The sequence below is a fragment of the Pteropus medius genome, unplaced genomic scaffold (assembly GCF_902729225.1).
Source record: "Pteropus medius unplaced genomic scaffold, Ma_sr-lr_union100, whole genome shotgun sequence".
Classification (NCBI taxonomy): Eukaryota; Metazoa; Chordata; class Mammalia; order Chiroptera; family Pteropodidae; genus Pteropus; species Pteropus medius.
The window spans coordinates 5,470,201-5,495,601 of NW_024341894.1; the positions used below are offsets into that span (position 1 = coordinate 5,470,201).

The 25,401-nt window shown below is 46.8% G+C and overlaps 1 protein-coding gene across 2 annotated transcripts; it reads right to left on the reverse strand.

Moving 5' to 3' along the window:
* Positions 1–1,509: 1,509 nt before the first annotated feature.
* On the reverse strand, positions 1,510–20,631 carry GLIPR2 (GLI pathogenesis related 2). 2 transcript variants are annotated; one of them, XM_039856861.1, is made up of 5 exons: positions 20,493–20,628; positions 11,936–12,044; positions 11,492–11,595; positions 9,618–9,695; positions 1,510–3,045 (listed from the first exon to the last, which is right to left on the reverse strand). In XM_039856861.1, the coding sequence occupies exons 1-5, from the start codon at positions 20,503–20,505 to the stop codon at positions 2,885–2,887; spliced, it is 465 nt and encodes a 154-aa protein (XP_039712795.1). In that variant the 5' UTR covers positions 20,506–20,628; the 3' UTR covers positions 1,510–2,884. The 2 variants fall into 2 exon arrangements, with proteins under 2 accessions (XP_039712795.1, XP_039712798.1); XM_039856864.1 differs by lacking the exons at positions 9,618–9,695; positions 11,492–11,595 and having other exon boundaries at positions 2,979–3,045; positions 20,493–20,631.
* Between the last annotated feature and the right edge of the window lie 4,770 nt (positions 20,632–25,401).

Below are 25,401 nucleotides of genomic sequence, written 5' to 3' on the forward strand. Positions count from 1 at the left end.
GGACTAGTTGTGTGCCTTAGATGAGTTCCTCCTGGCTCCTTTCTCTGCCAATGAGAATAATTGAGCTCTGATTCTCCTGCCTTGATCTCTCTAGAGGCAGCCGCAACTTGAGCGGAGGATGAGGCCTCTTAGTGTTGATGCCAAACACCTCTCTCCCATTGGCCTCCAGGCCTGCCCTTATGAGAGGTTGGCAGACCTCACCTCCCAGGGCATCCCTGTCCAGGAGTAGGGGTTGGGTAGGTGAGGTCCTGCTGCTTCACCTGCTCCTTTGCCCCCACACCCTTCAGCCTTGGGGGCATGTTGGTGGAGGAGGTGGCCATGCCCCTTTGCTTTTGTTTTGGGCCCCAGAACACCAGGGCAGGAAGATCTCTTATTGGATGCTTCCATCTGGTTAAGGAGTTAGGGAGTGTCGTAGAGACCTGAGATGATCCAGTAGACCTAATTCCATGTGCCAGACCTTATACAGTTGGACAAATTGACATTCAGAGAGGATAAGGGTCTGGTTCAACTCGGAGAGCACAGAGCTAGGACTTGGAGCCAGAGCTCCTGACTCCTTCCTCTGCCCTCTCACTACAAAGGAGAGCTGGAATCTGGCTTGTCTTCTGCTTTTGCTGAACTCATGAAAGTTGCCATCCTTAAGAAATCCATTAAAGAAGTGAGATTAGTGCCCACTTGCTCAGCCAATTTTGTTGTCTGGCTTTTCTTCAGCCTGGAAAGCTCCCCTGGTCAGTGTTTTCCTTACTCCAGCCAACTGAGGAAACAGACTCCAGCCTAAAGAGGCTGGCTATATGCCAACGTCCACCACCTGGTTATGTATGTGTGTGTATTGGGTGGAGGGTGTCCCTCGTAGCCACCAAGAAGTTCATTGACTGGTCATTGAGTCCCCGTTGCTCAGAGTGGCTGCCCAGATGTGGCCAGAAAAAGGCCTCAGCCCAAGTCCCTCACGTATCCTCAGCGTCCTGCCTAGCTCAGCATTTTCTGTTCATGGAGACTCCCTAGGGGAGGGGACCTAATATTCTAACCTTCCGGGGACCATCAGGTAATATCAGTTTGTTCGGAAGCCTTGAAGAAAATGAGGTGCATGTTTTAAAGATACACAGATCTAGCCTGGAACTGGAAAATTCAGGAACTGTCTTTCAGTATCTCCACCTCTTTTGTACTCCTAACAACTGGCATTCTCATTTCTATATACAGTATTTCCAACTTGGGTAACTTGGGTAGCATAGCTTTGGCTTGCCCTGGCCCTAATTCAAAGTCATGGCACCCTTAATTTTTTAGTTTCCCTGGTAAACTCTCTCCATGATTCTTAGCTCAAATTCTTGGTCCATATCTACTCTAGTCCAATCAACTATGTGGTGATAGGTCACATGGTTCAAAACATGGCTACCCAAAGAACACAGTCTACAGGGGGAAAGGTTGGAGGCATTCAGAAGCTTAGACAGGAACTCAGAGTTATGGGCTACCTTAGTCACCGATAAAGAATCGGGTATGAATCACAGGGGAAGAAAATATTACACAAAAGATTTTATTGTTGTCTTAGTCAATATCTCTGGGTGAAATGAAGGGCACAGCATGAGACTGTGTTCACAGTGCAACACAGACCTTCGGGAAGCATGTATCAGACTGGCCTGCTCAGACTCCAGTCTTTAAGCAGGTAACTCCCTAACTCCTGCCCCTGCTATCTCACCACCTGGAGATGCCATGGTTTCAGGGACACTCAGCTTGGCCTCTGGATTGGTCCCTCCCCCACCATACGAAATTGTTGTTTAGGGGAGCTTTGTGCAGTTTGAGGCAAAACACAGAACCAAATTAGCGACTCTAAGCCCCGCATGGGCTATCTCCCAGGAACATTTGGGCCTGTCACACATTCTGGGAGGGTACAGCAGCACAGCTGCAGCCACAGCTGCCACGAACAGCCCGGGCTCCCGCCCTGTGTGTCAGGAGGAGGGCAGAGGCTGGAGAGCTTCCTCTGGGGGCCCTGAGTGAGCTCACCCTCTCCCCCACACTCACTGACTTCATCCATCCAAGGCCGCTTGGCTGAGAGCCCAGGCAGTATGAGGGGCTCTCTCCCAGAACGGGTCTTGGGCCGCCCAGCAGAGGTGGGGGAGGGGTGAATTTCAGGCCTTGCCCAGCTCCCCAGAAATCAGGAAACATATTGAGCCCTGAAATGCCAGAGAATTTTAAGAAACAAGATGGGGGAGAGGGCAAGGGGTAGTTGTGGTAGTGGTACTTTGCTATTTAAAGGTAGAAAAATGCAAAGAAGTAAAGTTTTCTTCTCCATTTGTTCTTTGGCAATCCCATTAGAGAATTCCAGGAGGCATGCAGATGACATCATGTCTTACAACTGAGAAATCTCAGTAATTCTGTGAGATGGAACTCCTGCCTACACCAGTTTTCTCATGGAAGCTGCTTTATATTTATGTGTTTAAAGCTGCGTTTTATGTCACATTTAAATGAAGGTTTAATATTTTTAAATATCTACCACAAGTAGATTACAATGTATGAAGATCACAAAAAATGAACTTCAGTTCTCAGTATCACAAACATGAGGAATATAAAAAGTCCAGGGATGGATATTAAAAGTAAGAAAGGTACAAAAGCAGTTTGCTTAAAAAAATGAAAAAAAAAGTTTAAAAATTGATTTTGTCCCCAAAGTCCAAATAATTGTGGTCTAGGTAACTATCAGGGTAAAGCCTTCATATGCTCATTCTTTTGACAAGAATGAGTTCATACAGAACTGTATATCCGAGTATGTGTGCAAGAGATGCACACATGCATCACACACAAGCATGTACACCCACAAGGACAAACACACAGCTAATGTTCTTCTAGGTACTTCATACCACGTTCTTAAGTCTGCCACCTTCCCATTATGTTTGATAAGTTATTTCTTTGGAGGCAGCACATTTTCTTCAAAGAAGCCCTGGTTAACAACATTCCCTGCTGGGAAGTATCTGGCCACCACAAAGGAGGACCCATCACTTGCAGATGCCTTCCCCACTCCCATCTTCTTTGTGTTCTTCCACACCATGGCCGTGAAGTGTCCTGTAGGGGAGCAGGTGGGGGGTGGGGGGAGGAAGGGGAACAGGTTAGTTATCAGAGCCTGAGGAAGGATGTTTCAAATGATTCTTGAGCTCCTATACCATCTTGCCAGGCTCGGGGAAGCTTATCTTTGCAAATAGCAATCAGATGAAGGAGACACAAAACACACCAACTGCCTGATTTTTTTATAGCATCGGGTCCTCTCGATCAGCCACACAGACCCTACTCACCTCACCACTTTCCGATGCCCAAAGGTTTCATGGGTCTCCCAGATATCATGACAAAGCCCAGTGACCCCAACAACAAGAATGCGACCCTACTTGGCACCTGCCTCCAACCCTCCCCGCAAACTGCACTCTTGAAAGTTACCAACGATCACCATGTTCCTTCCCAATCGTCCCTTCGTCCTCATCCCCCTTGACATCTCAGGAACATTTAATAAGGTTGACTCCTCCCCTTTTCAAAGCACTCTCCCCTTTGGGTTTCCATGATGCCACCTCTCCTGGCATTCCTGCTATCTTACTGCTTCTCCCTCCTCCTCTTGATCTCACTTGTTGGAGGACCTGTATTTCCCAAGGCTCAGTTCTCAGCTGTTTTCTTGCTGCATTCTTTAGGCAATTTCATCTTTCCCTGGCTCCCAAATTTATTTCTCCAGCCCAAATCTCTCCTCTGTGTTTCAGACACAACTACTTACTTGACATTTCCACTTGGATGACTCACAGGCATCTCCCATTTAACTCATTCTTGATTTTGGTCCACCCAGAGTTACTCCTCTCTCTACCCTCCCGTTTCCATTAATGGCACCTCTATGCACACAATCCTGGGGATTGGTCTGCATTCCTCCCTCTACCTCATTTCCCTATAACAGCCCATCATTCAATCCTGATGACTCTAACTCCAAAATACATCTCAGGTCCACACACTCTGAAAACTTTGATCTCAAACACAAACTTTCCTCACTTGGGTCATTATAATAGCCCTTGAGTGGTTTCCAAGCTTCCACCTTTGCTTCCTTCAATTCACTTTCTGCTTAAGTACCCAGAGTGATCATTTTGAGACCAACTCATATCTGTTTACTTCTCTAATTTGGAATCTTTTGACTGGTTCCAAATGCACCTGGCATGAAAGTGGACGTTTTGGCCCTAGTGACCTCTAGGTTATTTCCCACCATGGAGACCTTGCACATACTAGCCACTGTGTGGAGCACTCTTCCGATGATCAACATCTGCTTGTCCCTTAGGCCTCAGCCTGCCTTAATGTATGTCTCTTGTTCAGAGAAAGCTTTCACAATCATTTTTATTTCCTGAACATCTCTCTCCCAAGATAGTATTATCACATCTGTTTTTTCTCTTCATAGTATTCTTACCATCTGCAATAATAGATTCGACTACTTGCTTATTGCTTGGCTCCTTCACTAGGCTATGAGCCTTACATGGGTAGAGTATACCCTTGCATAGCCTGGCACATGATACATGTACAATAGACTTTCATTGACTGACTGACTGAATGAATGAAATGAATGAATGAATGAATGAAAAGCATATGGAAGCACCCTTTTGAACTCAGGTTTTGTCCTCACTGGAAGTGCAGGCCTTCTATGTCTTGAGCTCTTTGAGGACTTGACAAGGTAGAGCCTCCTTCAGTCCCCTCTGCTCTGAGCCAAACAGCCCAATTCCTTCTCAAGTTACTGCCTGATGTTCTAGACACCCTGAAGCTTACTGAAGCTTCTCAGCATCAGTCTCTCCTTGCTCAGGCTACCAGTTCCTTACTCACTCACTTGTCCTTTAAAACTGCTAACATGGCTTAGCTTCAACCTCCCCTTCCACTCTGGGATCAAAGAATTGATGCTCTAAGGTTCTCTGCTACATGACCATAAATTCTTCTTATCTCCTGGGAGTAAAAGTCAGGAATTCATCTCTCTCACTTTTACGGTTAAGGACTCACAGAGATCCTTTGACAGCTCAATGAGATATTTACTTCCATGTCATTCATAGAATGGCATTCATTTTCTAAAATACCCTGCAGAAAAGAAATTATATTTCCTCTGAAGGGCAGGCACCACATCTGTCTTATCAACCACCATATTCCCAGTGTTTAGCACTGGGCTTGGCACATAGCAGATACTCAATAAATACCTGATGAAGAAGAAAGAGACAGAGGGAAGAAAGAAGAAGAAAAATAATAATCAGAATATCTAAGTTTCCCATAGGGTGGTTAAGAAAGAAAGAGGGTAACCACTTTATACCCATTAGGATGGATATCATTTTTTTAAAAAAGAAGAAAAAAAAAATGTTCGTGAGGATGTGGAGAAATTGGAACCCTTGCGCATTGCCGACAGAAATACAAAATAGTGCAGCTGCTGTGGAATGCAGTATGGCAGTTCCCAAAAAGTTAAACATAGAATTATCTCATAATTCCACTTCTAAGTATATATCTAAAAGAATTAAAAACAGGGACTTTGATATTTGTACACATATTCATAGCAGCATTATTCACAATAGCCAAAAGGGAAAAAATGTCCATCGATGATGGATAGGTAAACATAATGCTGTATGTAATACAATGAAATATTATTCAGTCTTAAAAAGGAATGAAATTCTGTGGTAATCATTTCACAATATATATAAGTCAAACCATTATGCCATACATCTTAAACTTATATATTGCTTTATATCAATTAGATCTCAAAAATATTGGGGAGGAGGAAGAAATCTTGCCCCACGAATAGTTCTTAAACACTTGATACAAAATGTATTTTTAGCAAAAAAAAAAAGGGGTGGAGAGAGAAATACTAACATATGCTACAATGTGGATGAACCTTTAGCACATTATACTAAGTGAAATAAACCAGATGCAAAAGGACAAATATTGCATGACTTCACTTATATAAGGTGCCTAGAATAGTCGAATTCATAGAGACACAAAGTAGAATAGTAGTTACTAGGGCTTGGGGTGGGAGTTAGGGAGGGATGAGAGTTATTGTTTGATGGGTTCAGAGCTTCAATTTCAGATGATGAAAAAGTTCTGGAGATGGATAGTGGTGATGGTTGCACAACAATGTGAATGTACTGAACTATAAACTTAAAAATGATTAAAATGATAAATTTTATGGTAAGTATATTTTACCATAAAATTAAAGAAAGGAAAGAAGGGAAGGAAGAAAGAAAGAGAGAAAGAAAATGAAAGAAAAGGAAAGAAAAGAAAAGAAAGAAAGGAAGAAAGAAAGAAAAGAAAGGAAGAAAGAAAAGAAAAGAAGGGAGGGAGAGAGAGGTTGAGAGTCTGGCACCCACACTTTCCTAAACCTTCCGGGAAGAGACAAAGTTGTTATCTCTCATTTGTCTCATATATGGTAAGGACTGAATAAATGTCCATCGATTAAATTCTGTTTTTTTCCCCTTACAGTTGAACTCCATTTTTACAATTTTTAAATTTAGGTATAGTCTATTTCTTTGTCTATATCCAAAAAAGATATTCCTTCTGAAAATAACCAAACATAAACACTAATCAGTAGAGCTGATGTGATACAATCAAAGCAAGAATGAAAAGAATATAAACCTTAAGTATAATTATGTATCTTTACCACTTATCCTTAAAGTTATATTAATCATTGCCCAAGAAACTCTGATTTTCGCCTGGGACTAGAGGAGAAACAATTCTTGCCATTCATTCTTGGACCTTATGCTTTCGACTCATAGCTCCAAGCTTTCAGCAGCTTTATCAGGTGTCCCTGCATTTAGGCTCAAGCCCTTTTTCATATAAGCCTTTTCTCTCAAGAGATTACATACTTTGGTCATTGACCCACCACTCTCTCTGTCACCCAGAAAGGAAGAGCTGCCATTTATCAACTGGTTGCCAAGAATATGATTCCAGACACAACATGAGCAACAGCAGCATAAATGCCTGTGGAAGTCTTTTGCAAATAGATGAGATTAAGTAATCTTTCTTCTGGTTGGGGAGGTTTCTGTCTACACAGAGATAATTAAGTATGGATATTCAGAGATGAATTAAAGGACACGACTTCCTTAGCAACCATCAGATACACACTTGTTTGTAACTCTAAACTACTAACAACTTCCTTTTTTTCATTTTCTTTTTTTCCCTAATTGTCCACAATTGTCTTTCTTGCTATGGGCCCAAACTTCCTAAAATATATGTTTGAAAAATACATTAAATAAGTTAGAGTATATCTTTGCCAGGGAAAAATGTGCAACGGCAAGAAAGAATGAGAAAGTTCTTTTTGTATTGATATGGAACAATCGTTGTCAATCTGCTGTGTGAAGAAAACAAGCACAAAACAGATCACGTATCTGATACCTGAGCATAAACTCAGAACAACCCTACAAGGATACCCTAGAAACTGGTGCCATTGGTTGGGAGGGAAAGTACCAGAGGCCAGGGATGGAAGAAAGACTTTTCACCTTATACAGCTTGTAAATTCCATGTCATGTAAAAGTATTACTTATTCAGAATAAACAAGCAAACAAACTCATTAAGATAAAATATAACAAAGAAATTGCAAGAAACCATTTCCCTCCACTCAGCACATAGCATAGTGTTCATCACAAGATGCTGATGGGGGTGGGGTGAGATTATAGGATATTTCAAAGGCCCTTTCACCTACGACATGGTCTCAGATCAGGGGACCCCTGCATAATGGTGCATCTGGTGGAGGTGTGGGGGTGGGGAGTGCTGAAGTAGGGGGATGGGCCCAACGATCTCCACCCAAATCTGTGCTCCCATCTTAGGATCAGGCTCTGTCTGACCTCAGGTATTGCCCACTGTCATAGGGGCTAATTGCTCTGGGGTTTTCTCTCTTTAGGAGTGGGAGAAGTGAGACAATGGGTGTGACAGACAGTCAGTGATCATGGAAAACTGAGTCCCATTCTCAACTCTGACACTTGTGAGATTCTTGCCTTGGAGCAGGGGCCATGGAAAGAACATCAGATTGAGGATAGAAAGTATAAAGAAGCCTCTTCCCTCTTCTGGGTCTCAGTGTCCTCCTCTGCAAAATGAGTGGAATAAAGCCCTACCTTCGAATGGTGTTACAAGGCTTACATGGCCGTGGATTGGGAGGCACTTTATAACTGTCGAGTGTACACGGGAGCAAAGCTAATAACTTGCTCTGACACATGTCCGGTTGTTTGTGAATCTTGCTCATGGGAAAAGCAGATCCAGATACTATAAAATTAAGTATTTTCTGGACATTGATCTTTATGAAAAGGATACCATATATTTAATCACTGGTAGGAGGTTGTTACTATTCCCTCCCACACCCCTCAAATTTAATTGCCACAGAGCTATCGATTCTCCCTCAGGGCACTGATAGCAGCCTCCTTGTGCCAGGCCTGAGTGCTGAGGGATGGGGGTGGTGAGGGAAGAGCCTCAGCAGATGTTTCTACCTCTGCCCCATAGTCCTGCCCACATGGTTGCAAGAACTCCTGCCCAAAAGGGTGAGCAGAAAACCACAGGAAACAGTAACTGGTTCTGAGAACATGTCACTTCCTGCTTCTGAAGAACACCCCAGAAGGTGGGAGGCCATAAGTGGCTCCACCTATGGGTGGGGTGGGGTAGAGGGATGGGGGTATGTAGAGAATCCCCCTTTTCAGTTTCCCTGGTACCTTCTGGTACCAGAGAAACTCACAGCCCTTTCCAACCCGTCCTGGGCCCCAGGAAGATCTGAGTTGGTTCTGAGGAAAGACAGGAGCCAGGTAAGGCCTGGAGGGGCAAGAGAGAGCCCAGAGCTCAGAGAGGCTGCCTGGACTGTGGTAAGCTAGATAGATGTTCACCACTCGTCGTGGAGACCTGTGAGAGAGGCCGGACAGGCCCAGAAACAGCTCTTCCCTGCATCTGAACACCAGCTCTCAGAATGTACTGCAGAGACCACCACCTTGTTCCTCTCCCTCGGGGGCAGGGAAGGACAGGGAGTCGACCCAAGTTCACACAACTAACAGTGCCAAGGCTGAGACTAGCTCTAAGCTTTCTGCATTCTAAGTTCACCTGAACCACAAACTCCAGCGTAAAGGAGAAGGGAGAATACCTGGGAGGCCATGAGGCATGGGGTGCAAGGCAGGAAGGATGTGGGTGGTAGGGTGTGAAGGAAAGAGGAGTTAAAACCAAGAGAAGAGCAAGCAGGTTGCCCTTTTCCTGATGGCTCCAGAATGCCATTGACAGTTTAATCAGGAGAGCAGTAGAACTTCCTGGCTGCTGGCAAGCAGGCTGGATTGGAGGGGAGCATGACTAGAAGTAGTTAAAAGTGCTGAACCACCACTTCCGGAAAGAAGCACTGAGCAGCTTTTAAAATCCACGGCCTCTTTATGATATGCTCCAGTCATCTGCAGAACTTAGAGCTGGTGGGGCAGGAATCAGCAGCTCAGGAGCTCGTGTGTGTGTGTGTGTGTGTGTGTGTGTGTGTGTGTGTGTGTGTGTGTGTGTAAGTTTTCAAACCAGAGAAATATGGAAGAGGTAAAACAGGAGCGAAATGACTGATTTTCAGAGGATTACTTCCTCTCTGTAGTCAGACACCCAAACTGCAATGCTGCCCAGGACCAGGCCACTGGTGTGACTCTGTCACTTACCAGTCCCAGAGTTGAAGCCAGGCTGCTGGAAGTTGTAGTTCTTGATTTCACTGTACCATCTATCGGCCACCTCCTTTCCTGTATGGAAAAGACACTTTAAAACTCAGCACTAAAATCAACCCCTACCATCTTCTCCCATTAACCCCAAACTACCTATCCCACAGCTAGACATCTGATAAAATACCAATGAGCTAAAATAGGGACTCAGGCCCATGAGCACACCCAGGCTGAAGAGAGAGCCTTGCTGGGAGTTGGGAAAAGCCATGGCCTAGGGTCACCTGCATCTGTGTCCCCACCCTGCCACTAACTCGCTGTGCAGTCCTAGGCAAGGCCTTCACCTCTCTGGGCCTCTGTACAAGAGGGTTGAATGAAACGTACTCCAAGGGCTTCTAATGATGCTCCAAGTTTCCCGGAGACTCTGCCCTCATCCTATCCCAAGTCTTGCTCCTGAAATATCCACAGGAGGAAAGGCAATTGGGCTGGTGGGCCAGGGCCTCCCCTGGAGGCAGAAGGGTTCCCACTGGGAGCATCCTCTGGCCCAGCAGGTGTTGATAGGAGGAAACCCACAGCATTTCCCTGGAGCTGCTGATCTCAGTGTCAGAGCTAGGACCCCTGGACCTAGGGCAATAAGTCTCGAACTTTAATATGTGCACTAATCACCTGGGGCTCTTCTTAAAATGTAGATTCTGATTTCAGTAGGTCTAGGATGGAGCCTATAGTTAGTTTTTCTATCAAGTTCCCAGATGCTGCTGCTGGTTTGTGGACCACAGTTTGAGTAGCAAGGATTTAGACTGCAGTTGGCTACACGCTGGCCTCACCTGGGGAGCATTTACAAATGACTGATGCCTGAGGCCTGCCACAGACTGCATCGGCACTCTGGAGGAGTGCCCCAGGCACTGGTATTTTTAAAAAGCATCAGAAAAGATCCTAATGTGCAGCCAGGGTGGGGAACCACTGTCTTAGAGACCACCTACCCAGCCCCCTCTCTGTAGAGTTGAGGAAACTGGAGCCAGAGAGGGTAGGAACTTGCTCAAGGCTCCATAGGGAGCCAGGGCAAAACCAGGATGGAACCACGTCTTTGACACCTCTTTCCCATCCCTCTCCCTTCTCCCTGGGGCTCACCAAACCCAAAACCAGGCCTGGGTAGGCAGCTGTAGGCTTTGGGCTCCTGCCTTCCTCAAGAGCATGCGCACACCTCTTCTGGAGGGCTGCAGAGCTGGGGAAACCAAGAGGACACTTAGGCCTCCCCTGGGAATTCCCAGGAATGTGAGGCCAGGGAGGGAGGAGTCAGTCTCCTGTTGGGGTTTGGAGACCGCTTTAGAGAGGGCGGTAGAGCTCTTCAACTTTTTTCCTCAAAAGCCAAGACAGGGCTGTCAGAGCCAGGAAGCTCAAGAATGTCTGGTCAATGTGGATCACCATTCCAGGCTGCCACCTTGGATGAGGAGTTGTCTTTCCTGTTATTATTTTGTTTTCCAACATGGAAAAAAACTCTATTGTGGTTTTCTGTTGAAAAAAGTTAGTATACCAGCACTGGGAAAAAAAATTTAGAAAAATGTGACAAAAGTGAAATTCTTTTGCTGGGGATGCTTTGGTGCCCGCGGGGTCAGGCTGAGACTCTGCACAGAGCTGGCCTGTTTCCCCAACCCCATTCCTCAGCTGGGAGCTTTTCTGAAAGCGGGGCTGGGTAGTCTGACTCATCTCAGTGTCCCTGGCACCCAGCACAGACCTGGCCCTGAGCCATCAGAGGTCTTGTAGTGAGCTGTAGTTAGCCCCTGGCAGAAGGCAGAGCTCTGGGGTTCCTTTCTCTCTCTGGGCCTGTGGCTGCCCTAGGCCTGCCTCAGGCAGAAGGCGGGGGAGCCAAGAAAGCAACCCACCTGTCTGATCGTAGGATGCCCAAGCTAGGTTCTCTCCGCACTGGCCACGACTGGACTCCGGGCTGTGCTTGAGGATCCTCGTGCTGGCCAGGGCCTCCGAATACCTGCCGGAGACCATGGTGCTTTCTCAGAGTGGGCTCAGCCCAGGGAAGCCCCAAAGTATGAGCCCTAAACTGGTGTGGCTGTGCTTCCTTCCCCAGGCTTGTCAAGGAAATCAGGGGCATCACACCTGTATCTCTGCTGAGTCTCCCATTCACCCCATTTTACAGAGGAGAAAACCAAGGCTCAAAGAACAAAGGGACCTGCCTAGGTGGCAGAGAGGCTATTCAAGCCTGGCTATATCTGCCCCCAAAACCCATGTGCTGCAGCCACCCCAGGGCTCCTCTGGCTGCAGCAACAGCACCGTGAAGGGCCTGTGTCATCCCAGGGCGCTGGGGGACTCACTGCTGGGCCTCCTGGTTGAGCTTCTTGCAGAGCTTCAGTGGAGGAACGCCATGCTGCTGCCGGTACTCGTTGTGGGCCTTCAGGACCTCACTGTTAAACTGCTTGGAAGCTGCAGTGATTTCAAAATGGAGAATGTCTCAGTGCAGAGAAAACACCCACCAAAAGGATGATGGCAGGCTTCAGAGTGACACCCAGCTCAGACCTCAGGCCACATGGACAAGCTCTCATTCAGTCCCCCAGCCAAATGGGCAACTATGATGCCCTGCTCCACACCTTTGCTCATCCTGTCTCCATCCCTCATATCACCCTCCACGCCCCTGCACATCTGTACCCCATAGATTATGCAGAGTCATATGGGCCATGTTGGGGATTTGGGTCTTTATCCAAAGCAATGGGAATTGACTGAATGGGAGCATGGGAGTAGCCTGGTGAGATTGGTGTTTCTGAAAGATCTTGCTGGCCACTGAGTGGAGGATGGACCAGGGGTGCAGAGCTGACGTTGGGGGGATTGGGCAGTGAGAGAAGGAACTTCTGAAAGAAAATGTTAAAATGCTAGATATCTCCGACTAGCTCTATGGTACATGGTAAGGACTGGCGGGGGGAGGGGTGGGCACACTGGGTTGGTGAGATCAAGAAGACAGGGGGATGGATGAAGAAAAGAGATCCAGGGAAGAACAGCATTTGGGGAAGTGGAATGAGGGAATGTGGAAAAAACGTGGTGGTGTTGGAATAAGGGATGATCCGCTGGGCCCAGAGTTGCAGTGAGGGATGAGATGGAGCCTGTGCCCAGCTGGGTAAGATCAAAGGGGCTGAGATTAGAGAGAAAATAGGTGGGTGAAGCCAGGGTCAGGCAAAGTTAATAGTGGACAGAAGGCACATCAATTTGGATCTGAAATGGAACCCCAGCCATCCAACATCCTCCATCCACCTCTCCAATATTTATCATCCATTGATTTGCCATCTATCCAATAGCATCATCCATCCAATCCTAATACACTCATCTGCTCTCTGAGCGCCACCTCTGTGCCAGGTCCCACATTGTGTGCTAGGTGCCCAGAGACAAATCCGCCACGTCTTGTCCTCAAAGAGTTCACACACAGAAGTAAGACAGCCTGTAAACAGACACCGGCAAACAGTGTGATAGGGCCAAGGTGCAGATGAGCACAGGTGCCAGAGGAACTTGAAAAGCAACCTAACATGGTCTGGGGGATCAGGAAGGAGGTGACGCCTGACTTGAGGCCCCAAAGATGTCTGGACAGCAGCTAGCCAGGCTTAGACTGTGAAGGCACTGAGCACCAGCCGAAGGAATCTGGGGGTTCCCCTCTGTGGAAATGGGGTGAGTTGGGTGAGCCAGGAGTAAGAGCCATAGAGGACCCTTAAACTGAGCTAGTCCCATCTGGCAGGAGGAGGCCTGGCTATGGGAGGAAGTTATAAACCAGAGTGTGAAAGAAGCACCCTTCTTTCCAATGCCCCGGGTCACATTTCAGCAGGTCCTCCTCTGCTGTCTTTTCACCCCAGAGGCTGAGGAGATAACCCATCAGGGAGTCCGCCTCCTGTCCCTAGCCAGATTCCCCATGTCCCCTGGGCCTTCAAATCAAATCCCATTGGGCCTCTGGGGGGACATGAGGGGCAGAAGACCAGAACTTGCCCTCAGGAGGTTTGGGCTAGCTGCCGATCCAGGGGAGATGGAGGTAACTGCAGGTCATGCCGGTGGTGGTGGAGCTGTCCTACGGGTTTCTGATAAATTGAAGAGTAAATGGTATTGACCTTGAGGACCGTGGGGCTCAACAGGGTAGTTCAGTGAGGTCCGGTCACAGTAATGTGGGTGGGATAGGAATGTGGCAGTTGGGGGTGGGGGTGAGGGAAGTGGGGGCAAGGCTGAATGTCAGGATTTGAGAGGTTTTGGTTGACAGGCAGAGATGGGGAGACCCATACTAATGTCCCTTCCAGCTCCCATGTCCCAAGCAGGCCATGGCAGGACACCATAGGAGGTGCATGGGACTAAGTGGTATGGGTAATGGTGACCATCGATATTTCAAGGAAGGCTCCCTGCAGGAGGCAGTGAGGAGGCAAAGGGCACAAAAAGGGCCAGGGTAGATAGAATCTGGTGTATCCCAGGGCTGTGGAAAGAAGGTAGAGAGAAGGGGAGTGGGCTGGTAGCTCAGGTGAAGCCAGCGTAAAGCTGCCCTGAACACCAGGGCCAGGCTGCGCTGGGCCCGTAGTACTGTAGGCCCTGCCATCTCCTTGGCAGAGAAGGACATTTAAGGCTGCTAAAAAACTAGGTCACCACGGTCCTCGAATATGGGAAGTAAAGAGAAACAAAAGTGAAAGTTCCTGTGCTCAACATAAGCTTGGTGCCTGGAAACTGAAGCTAGTCATTGTCCCCAATAAGGTCAGATCCCCAAGCCGGGGTTCCCAGGAAGGGACCAGGAGAACTTCTGGTAATCAGGAGAGGTGCTCTCTCTCCCCACCCCTGCTGGGAGGGATGGCGGCCCCACCACTACACCTCTGGCTGGCCCCAGGAGTCCCCTCCCACCAACGCAGCCAGTGGCTGCCCAGGTGGCTCCTCTGAGCAGGGCCTCAGCTTTAGGGTGGTAAGATATCACTGGTGGCCACACCCAGCAAGAGGCACACCCAACTTCTGTAGAAAAACCCAAGAACAAAGATAAACAGAAGTGGAAAGAAAGTCCAAGAAAACTCACTCATCCCGGCATTAGGCAGGGATATGAGAGAGCCCTCACAGCTGCCTCCCAATGGGGAGGGGAAGGATTATGTCTGCATCTGAAGAGACACTGAGGCTCAGGGTGCCAGCCTGGAATGAAGGAGGTCCTTCCTTCTACACGTTGGCCGACCATTGCTGGGTGCCGGGCCTGTGCATGATCTCATTTACTTCTCATCACCTTTTGTGGGAGCTTCTATTACTGTACCCATTTTTTTTTTTTTTACATGAGGAAACCGAAGCTCAGGAAGAGAAGTAACCTGCCCACATTCCCACAACTGGTCCAGGGGTAAGCCCACGAGGTAAGAAAACACTGTCCTTAATCCCACAGCACCCCCAAGAAGCATGAGACAAAGAAATCACAGAGCAGAGACAGAAGGGTTGACCAGACTTCGGAGGAAGGTCAGGCCCAGTGAGCCTGGCGGCTGCCTTCAAATCTCTGAGGGGAGAGAAGAGGAAGGAAGAGGAAAAAAGAACTAAGATTTCTCAAGAGCCTCCTGTGCCAAGCTTCTTATGGACAGACGGGCCTGAGGGGCCCCAGAGGAAAATCAGGGGCCACAGGAGTAGAAGCTCCAGCGGGCAAGTTTGGGGCTTAAGGTCAGAGCTGCTGAAAGGGAGAAGGAGCTGTCCAGTCATGGCTCCTTGAGGCTGAGAGCCCCCAGTTCAGCTCCACCTTAGACACCCAGCCTGGCAGGGCTGGGCTATCTCTGCTAGGTAGAGGGTGCAGCTAGGCATCTTAGGTGGAGCTGAACTGGGGGCTCTTGAAGGTCCTTTGGGCCTGGGCTGCTAAATGCCAAATAAAGACCCTAAGGAGGTCTGTCCCTCCCTCCCACATGGCTGTTGGCTAGGACAGACTCCTCCCTACACATCTATTCTCTTCTGAAGCCTCCCAGAGCCCAGCCTGACTCATTTCCACTCTCCCCACCAAAGAGGGCCAGGACTGTCAGAGACCAGGGCAGGAATTGTGGACAGGCCCCTTCTGACCCCTTGGCAAGAGGCTGGTGTTTAAAAAAAAGAAACAACAGGCCAAAATGGAGTCACTTTTGCTAAGCCACCTCACAAAACCAAAACTTAATAACTAACTTAATTAATTGTAGTTTCAGCCTCTCAGAGTGGAATTTTAAACCAGTTTGGAATTTCTTGATGCTAGTGAGGTAAACTGACTGATAAGACCCACTAAGGGAAGGTGACCCTGCCTAAAATAATCTACTCATTTAACTCCCTTAGTCCTACCCCCTTTTTGCCTATAAAAACCTTCCATTTTGTACAACTCATCGGAGGTCCCTTCCAGTTGCTAGAAGCAACGAATCCCATGAATTGCTTACTAACGCAGGCAAGTTTTAGACCTCCATATTTACTCAGTTGAATATTGTTCGTTAATACTGGAAAGTGACCTGGTCCCACCCTTGAGGTAAAACTGGTTTTGCTAGTTTATCAGGAATAAAGAATAAAAAGCTGAGAAAAAAAAAAAAAGCAAGAGTTTCAGATGGGCAGCTTCGGTTCTTCCAGCCAGGGCTCTAGGAAATTCATAGGGGAATACCAGCTCTGCCTTTTACTAGCTGTGTGATCTCGAACCAGTTACTTAATCACTCTTTGCCTCATTTCCCCCACATAAAAAACGGGGATAACAGTATCTATCTCACAGGGTTGTTGTGAGAATTAAATGAACTAAACTATGCCAATGCTTTAGAACAGTTCTTGAACACAGTGAACAATTATTAAATGTCATCTATAATTATACCATTAGTATTGGGCCAAGACCCTTTAGCCCCTGGCCTTGGGAGAAACTCTCCTCCCTGATTTTCTTAGGAGGAGGTCTGCTGGTATTTAAATCAGTCTTTGACAACCTCTATCAGGACCTCTGAGCACAGATATTTGCTGAGTGGATGAGTGAGTGAGAAAGCAAATGAATGAGATCCTCACAGCAGCACTGGGAAGACACTAGAATGAGATTTTCTCATTACAGATTAGGAAACCGTGATCTTTGGAAGGACGTGTAAATTGCAGAATTTCATACAGTGAGTCCACTTTTGAGCCAGATCTAAGAACAGCCTTCCTTTCACCCCCTCCCTTGCCCCTTTACATACATCTTTACATACTTTCCGCTTTACATACATCTTCCTCTCCCTAAGCAACAGTGATGGTCAATTAAGACTTGCTAGATTGCTTATAAGAACAAGGGTGACCGGGAGCACCCACCGCAGGCTGTCCCTTTGCAGATACACAACAGTCATTGAGGGACTGAAGAAGCCAGGGCAGCCAGCGTCTATTCTTCAGCCCTGCTCGTGGCCACTTAGGCCCGACTTGAGTACTGGGCAAGTCCCCGCTCCTCTGGGCCCCAGATTCTCATCTGTGTGAGAAGGAATGATGACATCTGTGGTTTTCAAAATATCTTCAAAGCAGGGAAACCTTTACTTTGAACTTTTTTTTTTTTTAAATAAAGTCAGCATAAATGGAACTGCTAGGAGTGACCCAGCCCACACAGCCTCACCCTGCAGAGGTGTCAGGGCCTTGCTCAGTAGAAAATTCCTGGGCTAGTTGGTCTGAAAAGCCTTTCTACTCTGATAGCCTCTGATGCTGGGAGATGTGGGTGCAGGGGACACTAAGATTCTTAGAGATAATTAGAGAGTGTGTAGAAGTCCCTACTGAGCCAGATTCCAGGCTGAGAAGCAGGCAGGAAACAGGTGGGAAGTGGTCAGTGTGGTTGAGAGGAAAACCCACAGTTGGAAAGTCAGAGAGCTTGCTTCAAATCCCACTTTGTTCACTTACTGGTCAAGGTACTTAACCTCTACAAATCTATACAATTGATAATAACTGCTTTGCAGAGCTGTTAAAAAGTTGCTAACATATATAAAATACCTAGCTCTAAGCCTGTACTAAGAGCTTAATAATTGGCAATCACTATTATTAGGGATCAGAGGTTTACACTGAACCCAAAGCCATTGTCTTTCTCTGTCTCCATCACACTTGCTATAAACTGAAGCCCAGCAGAGACCAAGGCTGAGAAATGGACCTGGCGGTCTCTGAACACTGGGCCAAGTGTCTCCTGGAATTGAAGCTGTGTCAGTTGCATGATAGTTTTTCAACATGTCTACTACCCCAAGCCACTCTGGGGTATATCTGAGATTAAAGATTAAGAAGAGATTGGCTCCTATGCAGTGATGAGGAAACTAAGGCCCAGAAGAGGCAGGGACTGGATCTTTATGACAGTCTTGATGGAACCACATAAAGCCCCTGAGCCCCTGTGTGCCTACACATCTGTGAGTGCTCCAAGCCCTACAGTACAGAACTTAGGCTTATGGCCTGGAGCTTCAAGGTTATGCCTGTGCTGATGGCCATTGGGTCTGGATCACCCAGAAAAGTCACTTTTTCTTAGAGACTCTTAGGGGAGCCAGACATTGTCCTGGGGGTCCACAATGTTTGGGGGAGACAAATAGAATGCATGTGGCTATGGGGGAGATAGGCCTAGGCCAGCATTCTGGAAGGTCCCTGGGTGGGGGGTGGGTGGCACCTGCCTGAACCCGCTCTAACCCATTTTCTGCCACTGTCCCCCTCTTCTAAAACCTGCTTGACTCTGCATCTCTAGTCCTAAAAGGCATCACCACCATTCTGCACCCAGATATACCTCTGACACTTACCTCTCATTCACAATGTTAGTCACCAAATCTGCTTGAGGGTACCATCTCCAAAATCCACCCCCTCCTCCTGTCCAGTCCCTTAGATGTCTCTGTTATCTCTTCTCTGAATAACTGTAGCACCCTCCTCCTGACCACCCACCTCCACCTTCTCCCCATCTGATCTACCTTCTACCCTGGCACAGCTCTGGTTTTGCATTCAGATCAATGCCTTTCAATGGCACCCCAGGTCTCAGGGATAAAGTCCAAATCCTCAAGACTATCTGAGATTTGACCACCCCCTCCAGGGGCTTTCAATGGGCCCCTCTGCAAAGGAGATCTCTCCCTCCCTTGAGCTCCCCACTGCTCTTCACCTGCACTTGTCTTGTGGCCTGAGTCACTTCCCACATGAACCACATGGTACCTGTCTACCCACCCCCCCACCGATCAGCTTTATGATTCATTTCACAATCTAAATGAACACTTTTCAGGACAAGGGCCAAGTCCTCCATAGCACTGGGCCCACAACTGGGTACAGAGCTGATAGATGGTGGAATGGAGGGAAGAGAGGGAGGGAGAGAAGAAAGGAAGAAGGAAGAGAGAGATGGATGGGTAGATAGATGAACAGGCAGAAGAATCGGCACACAGCTGAATATTAGCAGTTCAGGAAAACTGTTTCTTAGGGAATAAGCCAGAAACAACTGATTAAAATGCAGCTTCAGAGATTTTTTCTTAATCTACAGAGAGCATTTCAAAATGCTCTCTCATGTCTGTCATGTTCTTGCCCAATCACCATATACCATCCTGTTTTTTAACCTCATGACAACTCCTTATGTCACCTTTCCATACTGTGAAGGACCCTGGGGATCATATGGGCCATCCTCATTGTACAGATGGGGAAAATGAGGCACAGAGAGGGAAAGAGCCTTGCTCAAGATCACACAGCAAGTGATTAACAGAGCCAGGGTTGAAAGCCAGACCTGTTACTACAGGTAAGGCAGGTTAAAAGCAATGCGAGGGAAAGACACTTACTCTCAGCACTGGTACCTCATGAGTCTAGATCTTGAGAACAGATTCAAGAAGGGACCCGGCCTCACCCACCTGAGGCTAACAACCTTGCCTTCTCATGAAACAAGACTTCTGAACTCTGTTCAACAGCTATTCATTAAGAGCCTCTTGTGAGGCAGGAACTATGTGGAGTGGGGTGGCCCTGGCCACCAGGAGTGAGGTGTCTGGGAAACAGATCTATGGCTGGGTAGAGACCCAACTGACTGCGGGGAGGGCTACAACAAGGAAGACACTGGGTGAAGGTGTCCTTGGGGGCAGGCATGGGGCGAATCAGGGACGGGCTCCGAGGAGTTGAGCCTAGAAGGATGGGAGCATGTTCAACCCCAGATAAGTGGGAGAGGCAGAGTGGTGGTGGTGGTGGGTATTGGGAAAGGGAACCCAGGGGAAGGGATTGGCGTGCCAGTTTCAGGATAGGTGAGTGTAGGGGGAGTTAAGGAGTGATGACCAACTCCCAGAGGACCTCAAGGTGGGGCTGAAGAATGTGTACTCTTTCACCTGCAGACAATGGAATGAAAGGTGCTAGGGAGTGACAGGATTAGATCTGCATTTTAGATAGTTCACCTGAGACAGCCAGTTGTGAGGATGGGCAGCAACAGGTAAGAGGTAAAGGAGAAGCGGAGACAGCCTGGCACAGAGGGGCGCTCAGGGGAGGCGGGGCAACGACAGAAGGATGCTTGAGTTGTCCTTAGGAGGGTTGGCTGGAGTATGCTGCGAGAGATGCTGAGTTTGGTGGCTATTTCCAACTCCTAACTCTGTCCTCCTGAAACAATGCAAAAGCCACGCCTTGGCCGGACGCCGAGCGCTAATCCCATCAGCGCCTGGAAGCCCTCCTTATGCAATCTCTGGCTAACAGACAGGGGGACCCTCCCTCGGTTTCGCCTTCCCTTTCTCTCTCCTGGTGGCCGGGCAGCCACCCCAGCTTCCTGGCCGCCCCGGAAACTGCCCGCGCCGGGTCTCCTGGCGCTGCGCCCCACGCGCGTCTCCATCCTGCGCTCTGGGTTCTGCAGCGCAGCCGCAGCCTTGTCCCGGCGCTGAGGCAGGCGTCCCCTTCCCCAAGGATCCAGCCCGCAGCGAGGGAGGGTGACGGAGAGCATCGCGGGGCCCGGGGCTCCCAAGCTATCTCCGTACTCCAGGTCGGCCGGCCGGGTGGACTCACCTGACTTGCCCATGACCGGCTCTGCACGCTACTCGGCTCCTGCTGCCGCCGCGCTGCGCTCTCTGACCCGCCCGGCACCGCTAGGATAGCCTGGCAGGAGGCCCGGCGGACGCAGCCCCTCCCCCGGCACGGCCCGGCCCCCGCCTTATAAGGCAGCAGCAGCGGCTGGCGGAGGCGCCCGAGGCCACCCTGCGGGCTGCCCCGAGGAGGCGCCACGCGCCCCGCGCTCCGCGAGCCTCCCCACCCGGCTCCGAAGAACTTGCCCTGCGTAGGGACTCCGGCAATTGACCCGGGCTCGCCAGGTGTGGATAGGAAGCCCGGGGCCTGCCGGATCTCAGCCCCAAGCAGTGTCCTTTCCCGGCGCGGAATCTCACGCCTCTCAGTAGCTTCCCGGTAGCCACTCAGCGGTGCTCCCTATCTCGCGCGAGGGATGGTTCCGGCCCCCATCACCAGAGGTCGGCGCTCTCCACGCCTTGGCCAAGTGTGCCGCCTTCTCCTCCCCATTGACACCGTACTCCGAAGGGCATGTCCCTTCTCCCCCCAGGACACACCTTCTGGTGTGAGTCCGGGTTGGAGTTGGAGTGCTGGTTCATCACTTCCCATTGAAGTGCTACCCATCCCTCAGGGCCTATGGATCCCTTCAACTACGAGTCAACTACTAGAGGTCCTGGCCTTTCCTGATCAGTACACATCTGGCACTAAGGAGACTTGGTCTCAGTCATGGCCGTGTCTGAGAAGAGTGATAACATGAAGGCATAGCCTGGGTCGCCTGTGTAGCTCCCCAGAGTAACTCCTTATTGGAGAAGGGGCTCAGTGAATTCTAATCAAAGGAAGATAATTTTAAGCCCTTTCAATAAATGGGCACTGAAGTGAACTGACTTGCTGATCATAGGGCAACGGTGAGGCTGGGTACTGCCCTGTCTACTCCCTCCCACTGTATCAGGCAAAACACTTTCTAGATTTTAGTACTTTCAGTGTTAGATTGTTAGAAAGAGTGGCCCATTCTGAATCAAAAGAGACTTCTGGTGCTAGTTGGGAATCTAATCCCTTATTTTAGTTCCCTCTCCCATTTTGACAACAATCCTCATTGAAATGACCAAATGATCCTAGTAGGAAGAATTCTATATCAACTCTAGAATCTCCAGAAGGCTGTTTCCATCTTAAGCAAAACTTCAAGGTCATAGGCAGAGACAGCTGAGCACAGTAGAGCCACTCACTGACTGAACGCAGAGGGAAGCCCATCTGGGGGCCATGAAGTTTCACTCACATCTCCTTCACAGAAGTGAAGTTTGAGGTGAGAGAGGGCCCCAGAGTTGGTGGGGGACAAAAATCTGAACTTAGTGGCATCTTTGGAGTCTGTGGGCCTTAGAGCTGACCTTAGCAGCAGGCATGTGGAAGGGAAAATGTTATGAATGGAGTTAGGTAGTGTCAAAGTTATTGCCTAGCAAGGGCCATGGGCTGGTTGGAGTGGGAGTCACTGCCCAGCTGGTCCTAGCTGGTGCCCAGGCAGTAGACCAAGACACGAGAAATGATAACAAAAGTCAGACACAGGAGTGTTTGACCCAGACTATCATTTCTTTTTTGTATTATGTCCTATTTAAGAACTCCTTACCTATTCCGAGATCATGAAAAGTTTCTATGTTTTCTTCTAGGAGTTTTACAGTTTTAGCTTTTACATTTAGTTTTAGTTCTTACATTCATTTCGAGTATGGTGTGTGGTAGTAAGTCAGGGTTGTAATTCTCTCTCTTTTCTTATTTGGCATATAACTTTCCTATTGCTCCAGTATCATTTCTTGAAAAGATTATTCTTTCTCAATTGGCCCAGTATATGTGGGCTCTCTATTCCAATCCTTTGATCTATACACATATAGATCACTATACACTAATTATAGTATCACCCTAATATTATGCTGTCTGGATTACTGCAGCTTTATATACACCTTGAAATCAGGTAGTATAAACCCTCCTATTCTATTTTTCTTTTCAAAATTGTTTTACCCATTTAAGGTCCTTTGTATTTCCATGTAAATTTTAGAATCAGCTTGTCAATTACTATAAACAAACAAACAAAAAGCCTGCTGGAATTTTGACTGGGATTGCCTTGAATTTATAGATAAACTTGGGGAGAACTGATCTCTTAACAACTCTGAGTTTGCTGATACATCAGCAGGGTGTATCTTTCTGTTTATTTATATCTTCTTTAATCTCTCTCACTATGTTTTCGGGGATGTTGCTCTTTATTTAGTTTTCTATTCTTATAATGTCTTTTTCAGATTTAAGAATCAGGGTAATACTGGCCTTATAAAAGAAGTTGGAGAGGGTTCTCTCTTCTATTTTCTAGAAGGGTTTGTATAAAATTAGTATCATTCCTTTCTTAAATATTTACTATTAATTGTCAATGAAGTCAACTAGGCATGGAGGTATTTTTATTTTTATTTTTTGGGAGATAGAAGGTTTAAAATGATAAGTTCAGCTTTATTAATAGATATAGAACCATTTAGATTATCTATTTCTTCTTGAGTAAGTTTTGGTAACTTGTATCTTATAAGGGATGTGTCCATTTCATTCATCTAAGTAGTAGAATTTATAGGCATAAAGTTGTTGATAATATTTTGTTATCCTCTTACTGTCTATATCATGTGTGCTGGTATCTCTTTATCATTTCTAATATTGGTAATTTGCATCTTCTAGAGGTTTATTAATACAGTCGATCCTCATTATTTGTGGATTCTGTATTTATGAATCCACCTACTTGGTAAGATTTATTTGTAACTCGAAAATCAATACTTGTGATGCTTTCACGGTCATTTGAAGACATGTGCAGAACAGGGAAAATCTGAGTTGCCCAACACACAAGTGCCCGGGTGAGGTTGAACAAGAAGATGCTCTTGTTTCAGCTCTCATACTGTAAGCAAATGTCCTCTCCATGGTCTATTTAGTGCCATGCTTTTTTGCATTTTTGTTGTTGTTGGTGGTGGTGATGATATTTTACTTTTCAAAATAGCCCCCAAGTGAAGTGCTGTTTAGTGTTCCTAAGTGCAAGAAGCCTGTGGTGTGGAGAAAATGTATGTGTTAGACAAGTTTCGTTTAGGCACGAGTTAATAGTGCTATTGGCCATGAATCCAATGTTCATGAATCAACAATGTAAATGAAGTCAAAATCAAAACAGACACTCAGAGATAAATGACAATTAGAATACTCAGTTAAGAGCATAGGGCATTGACTTGAAGTCACGTGGCTCAAGTCCAAGTTCTGGCTCTGCTGCCCACTAACTGTGATTATGATCTAGGTGCTTGAAATGAAGATAATAATACTTTATCTTAGAGGATTTTTTTAAAAAATGAAATAAAGTGACACTTTAAAAAGCACATTAAATGTCGCTTATTTTTGTGTTATATTTTACGGTTACAATTTATATATGTAAAAAGATACCTTTTTTTCTCTTTTCAAGGCAAAATTCTGCTGATGATGGAAAATTTAAACTGGCATGTCAAAGAAAACTAGGTCACATCTACTTTAATCTCTTGGGGATAAATATTCAAGCATTCTAGAATCTTTCCTGGCTCCTCTCCACACCTCTGGGTCAACCCCTCCAGATTCAGATTCTTGGGCAGGAGCATCTGTTTGGCTGAGCCTGGGTCATGTATCTCCACACAGCTTTTAGAAAGCATCCATAATTAGTTACAAGATCTTTTACACTCAAATAGAGACTTCTCTACATGCTGAGCAGCCAAAACACAGCAAAAGTGTGCCATATCTTCATTTTCAGAAGAGGGAATTTTGTTTCTGTCCTACATCTGTTTCCCTGGAATGTTCCACACTCCATGACTCAGCCTTTCTCAGTGTCTAAGCTCTTCCATCATCAAGAATTCTTCCCCAAAGTGTGGTTTAAGGTACAAATTGTGCTTTAAGCCTTTCAGGCTTTGGCTCTTCTCTGCAGAGGTTTTTTTGGGGAGGGGGCAATAAACCCTGGGGCAGAATAAAAAATTCTTTGTAGTAGCTCAATGAGTGGAAGGCCATGGCAACTAGAAAAGCAGTGGGATAGAAAAATCTTACCAGAAATCTCCTTATTTTTCCAGATTGTTCTCTCTTTATTATTGTTGTTGTAAAATATATGAGATGAAGCCAAAGCCGTACTTAGAGGCAAATATACTGTATAATAAGTATGAACATAAACTTTAGGTTAGACCCGGGTCCAAACTATCCCTGTTCTGCTACTTACCAGCCATGCGACGTTGAAGAAATTATTTAATCTCCTCACTCTTTAGTTGCATCAATTTACACAATGTTAATAATACTATTTGCCTCATATGGAGGTTGAGAATTATATGAGATAATTAATTCATTTAAAGCACTTGATTCTATGCTTATATGAAAGGAATCCTTGGACAACCTTGAGAAAGTAGTCCAGGAACCTTCTTGATCATTCTTGGTCATTTGTGACATAACAATTCTTCCAGTGGGAACTGTCAGTAGAAGAACATGATACATAAGGCTCAGGCTGTTCTAGTGCAATGAGATAAAAGATGTAAGATATAACTGAGTATGGAGTGTTCACTAGATTTCACATTTTGCTGACCTGTAGTATATTACTCCTGTGTAGAGACCAAATTCATCTCTCAAAACTCCAAATAAGAAAGAAAAGCTATAGTTAGATGACATCACTGTCAATCCTGGATAAGCAAGAGTCAGGAAGAGGACTTGTCACTAGGTCATGTCCATGGGGCTAAACTATTGATGAACCTCTTATTGTCCCCCCCTTTGGTATTTATAGTCAGACTTATCTGACTCTCTGCCCAGAGCTTAGAAACCAGTAAGGAGAGAAGTTTCACTATAAAAAGGCTGAAAAAAAGAGTGTGCTGAGTGACTTATTATTACGTAAGATTTCCTTGATTTGAAAATAGAGTAC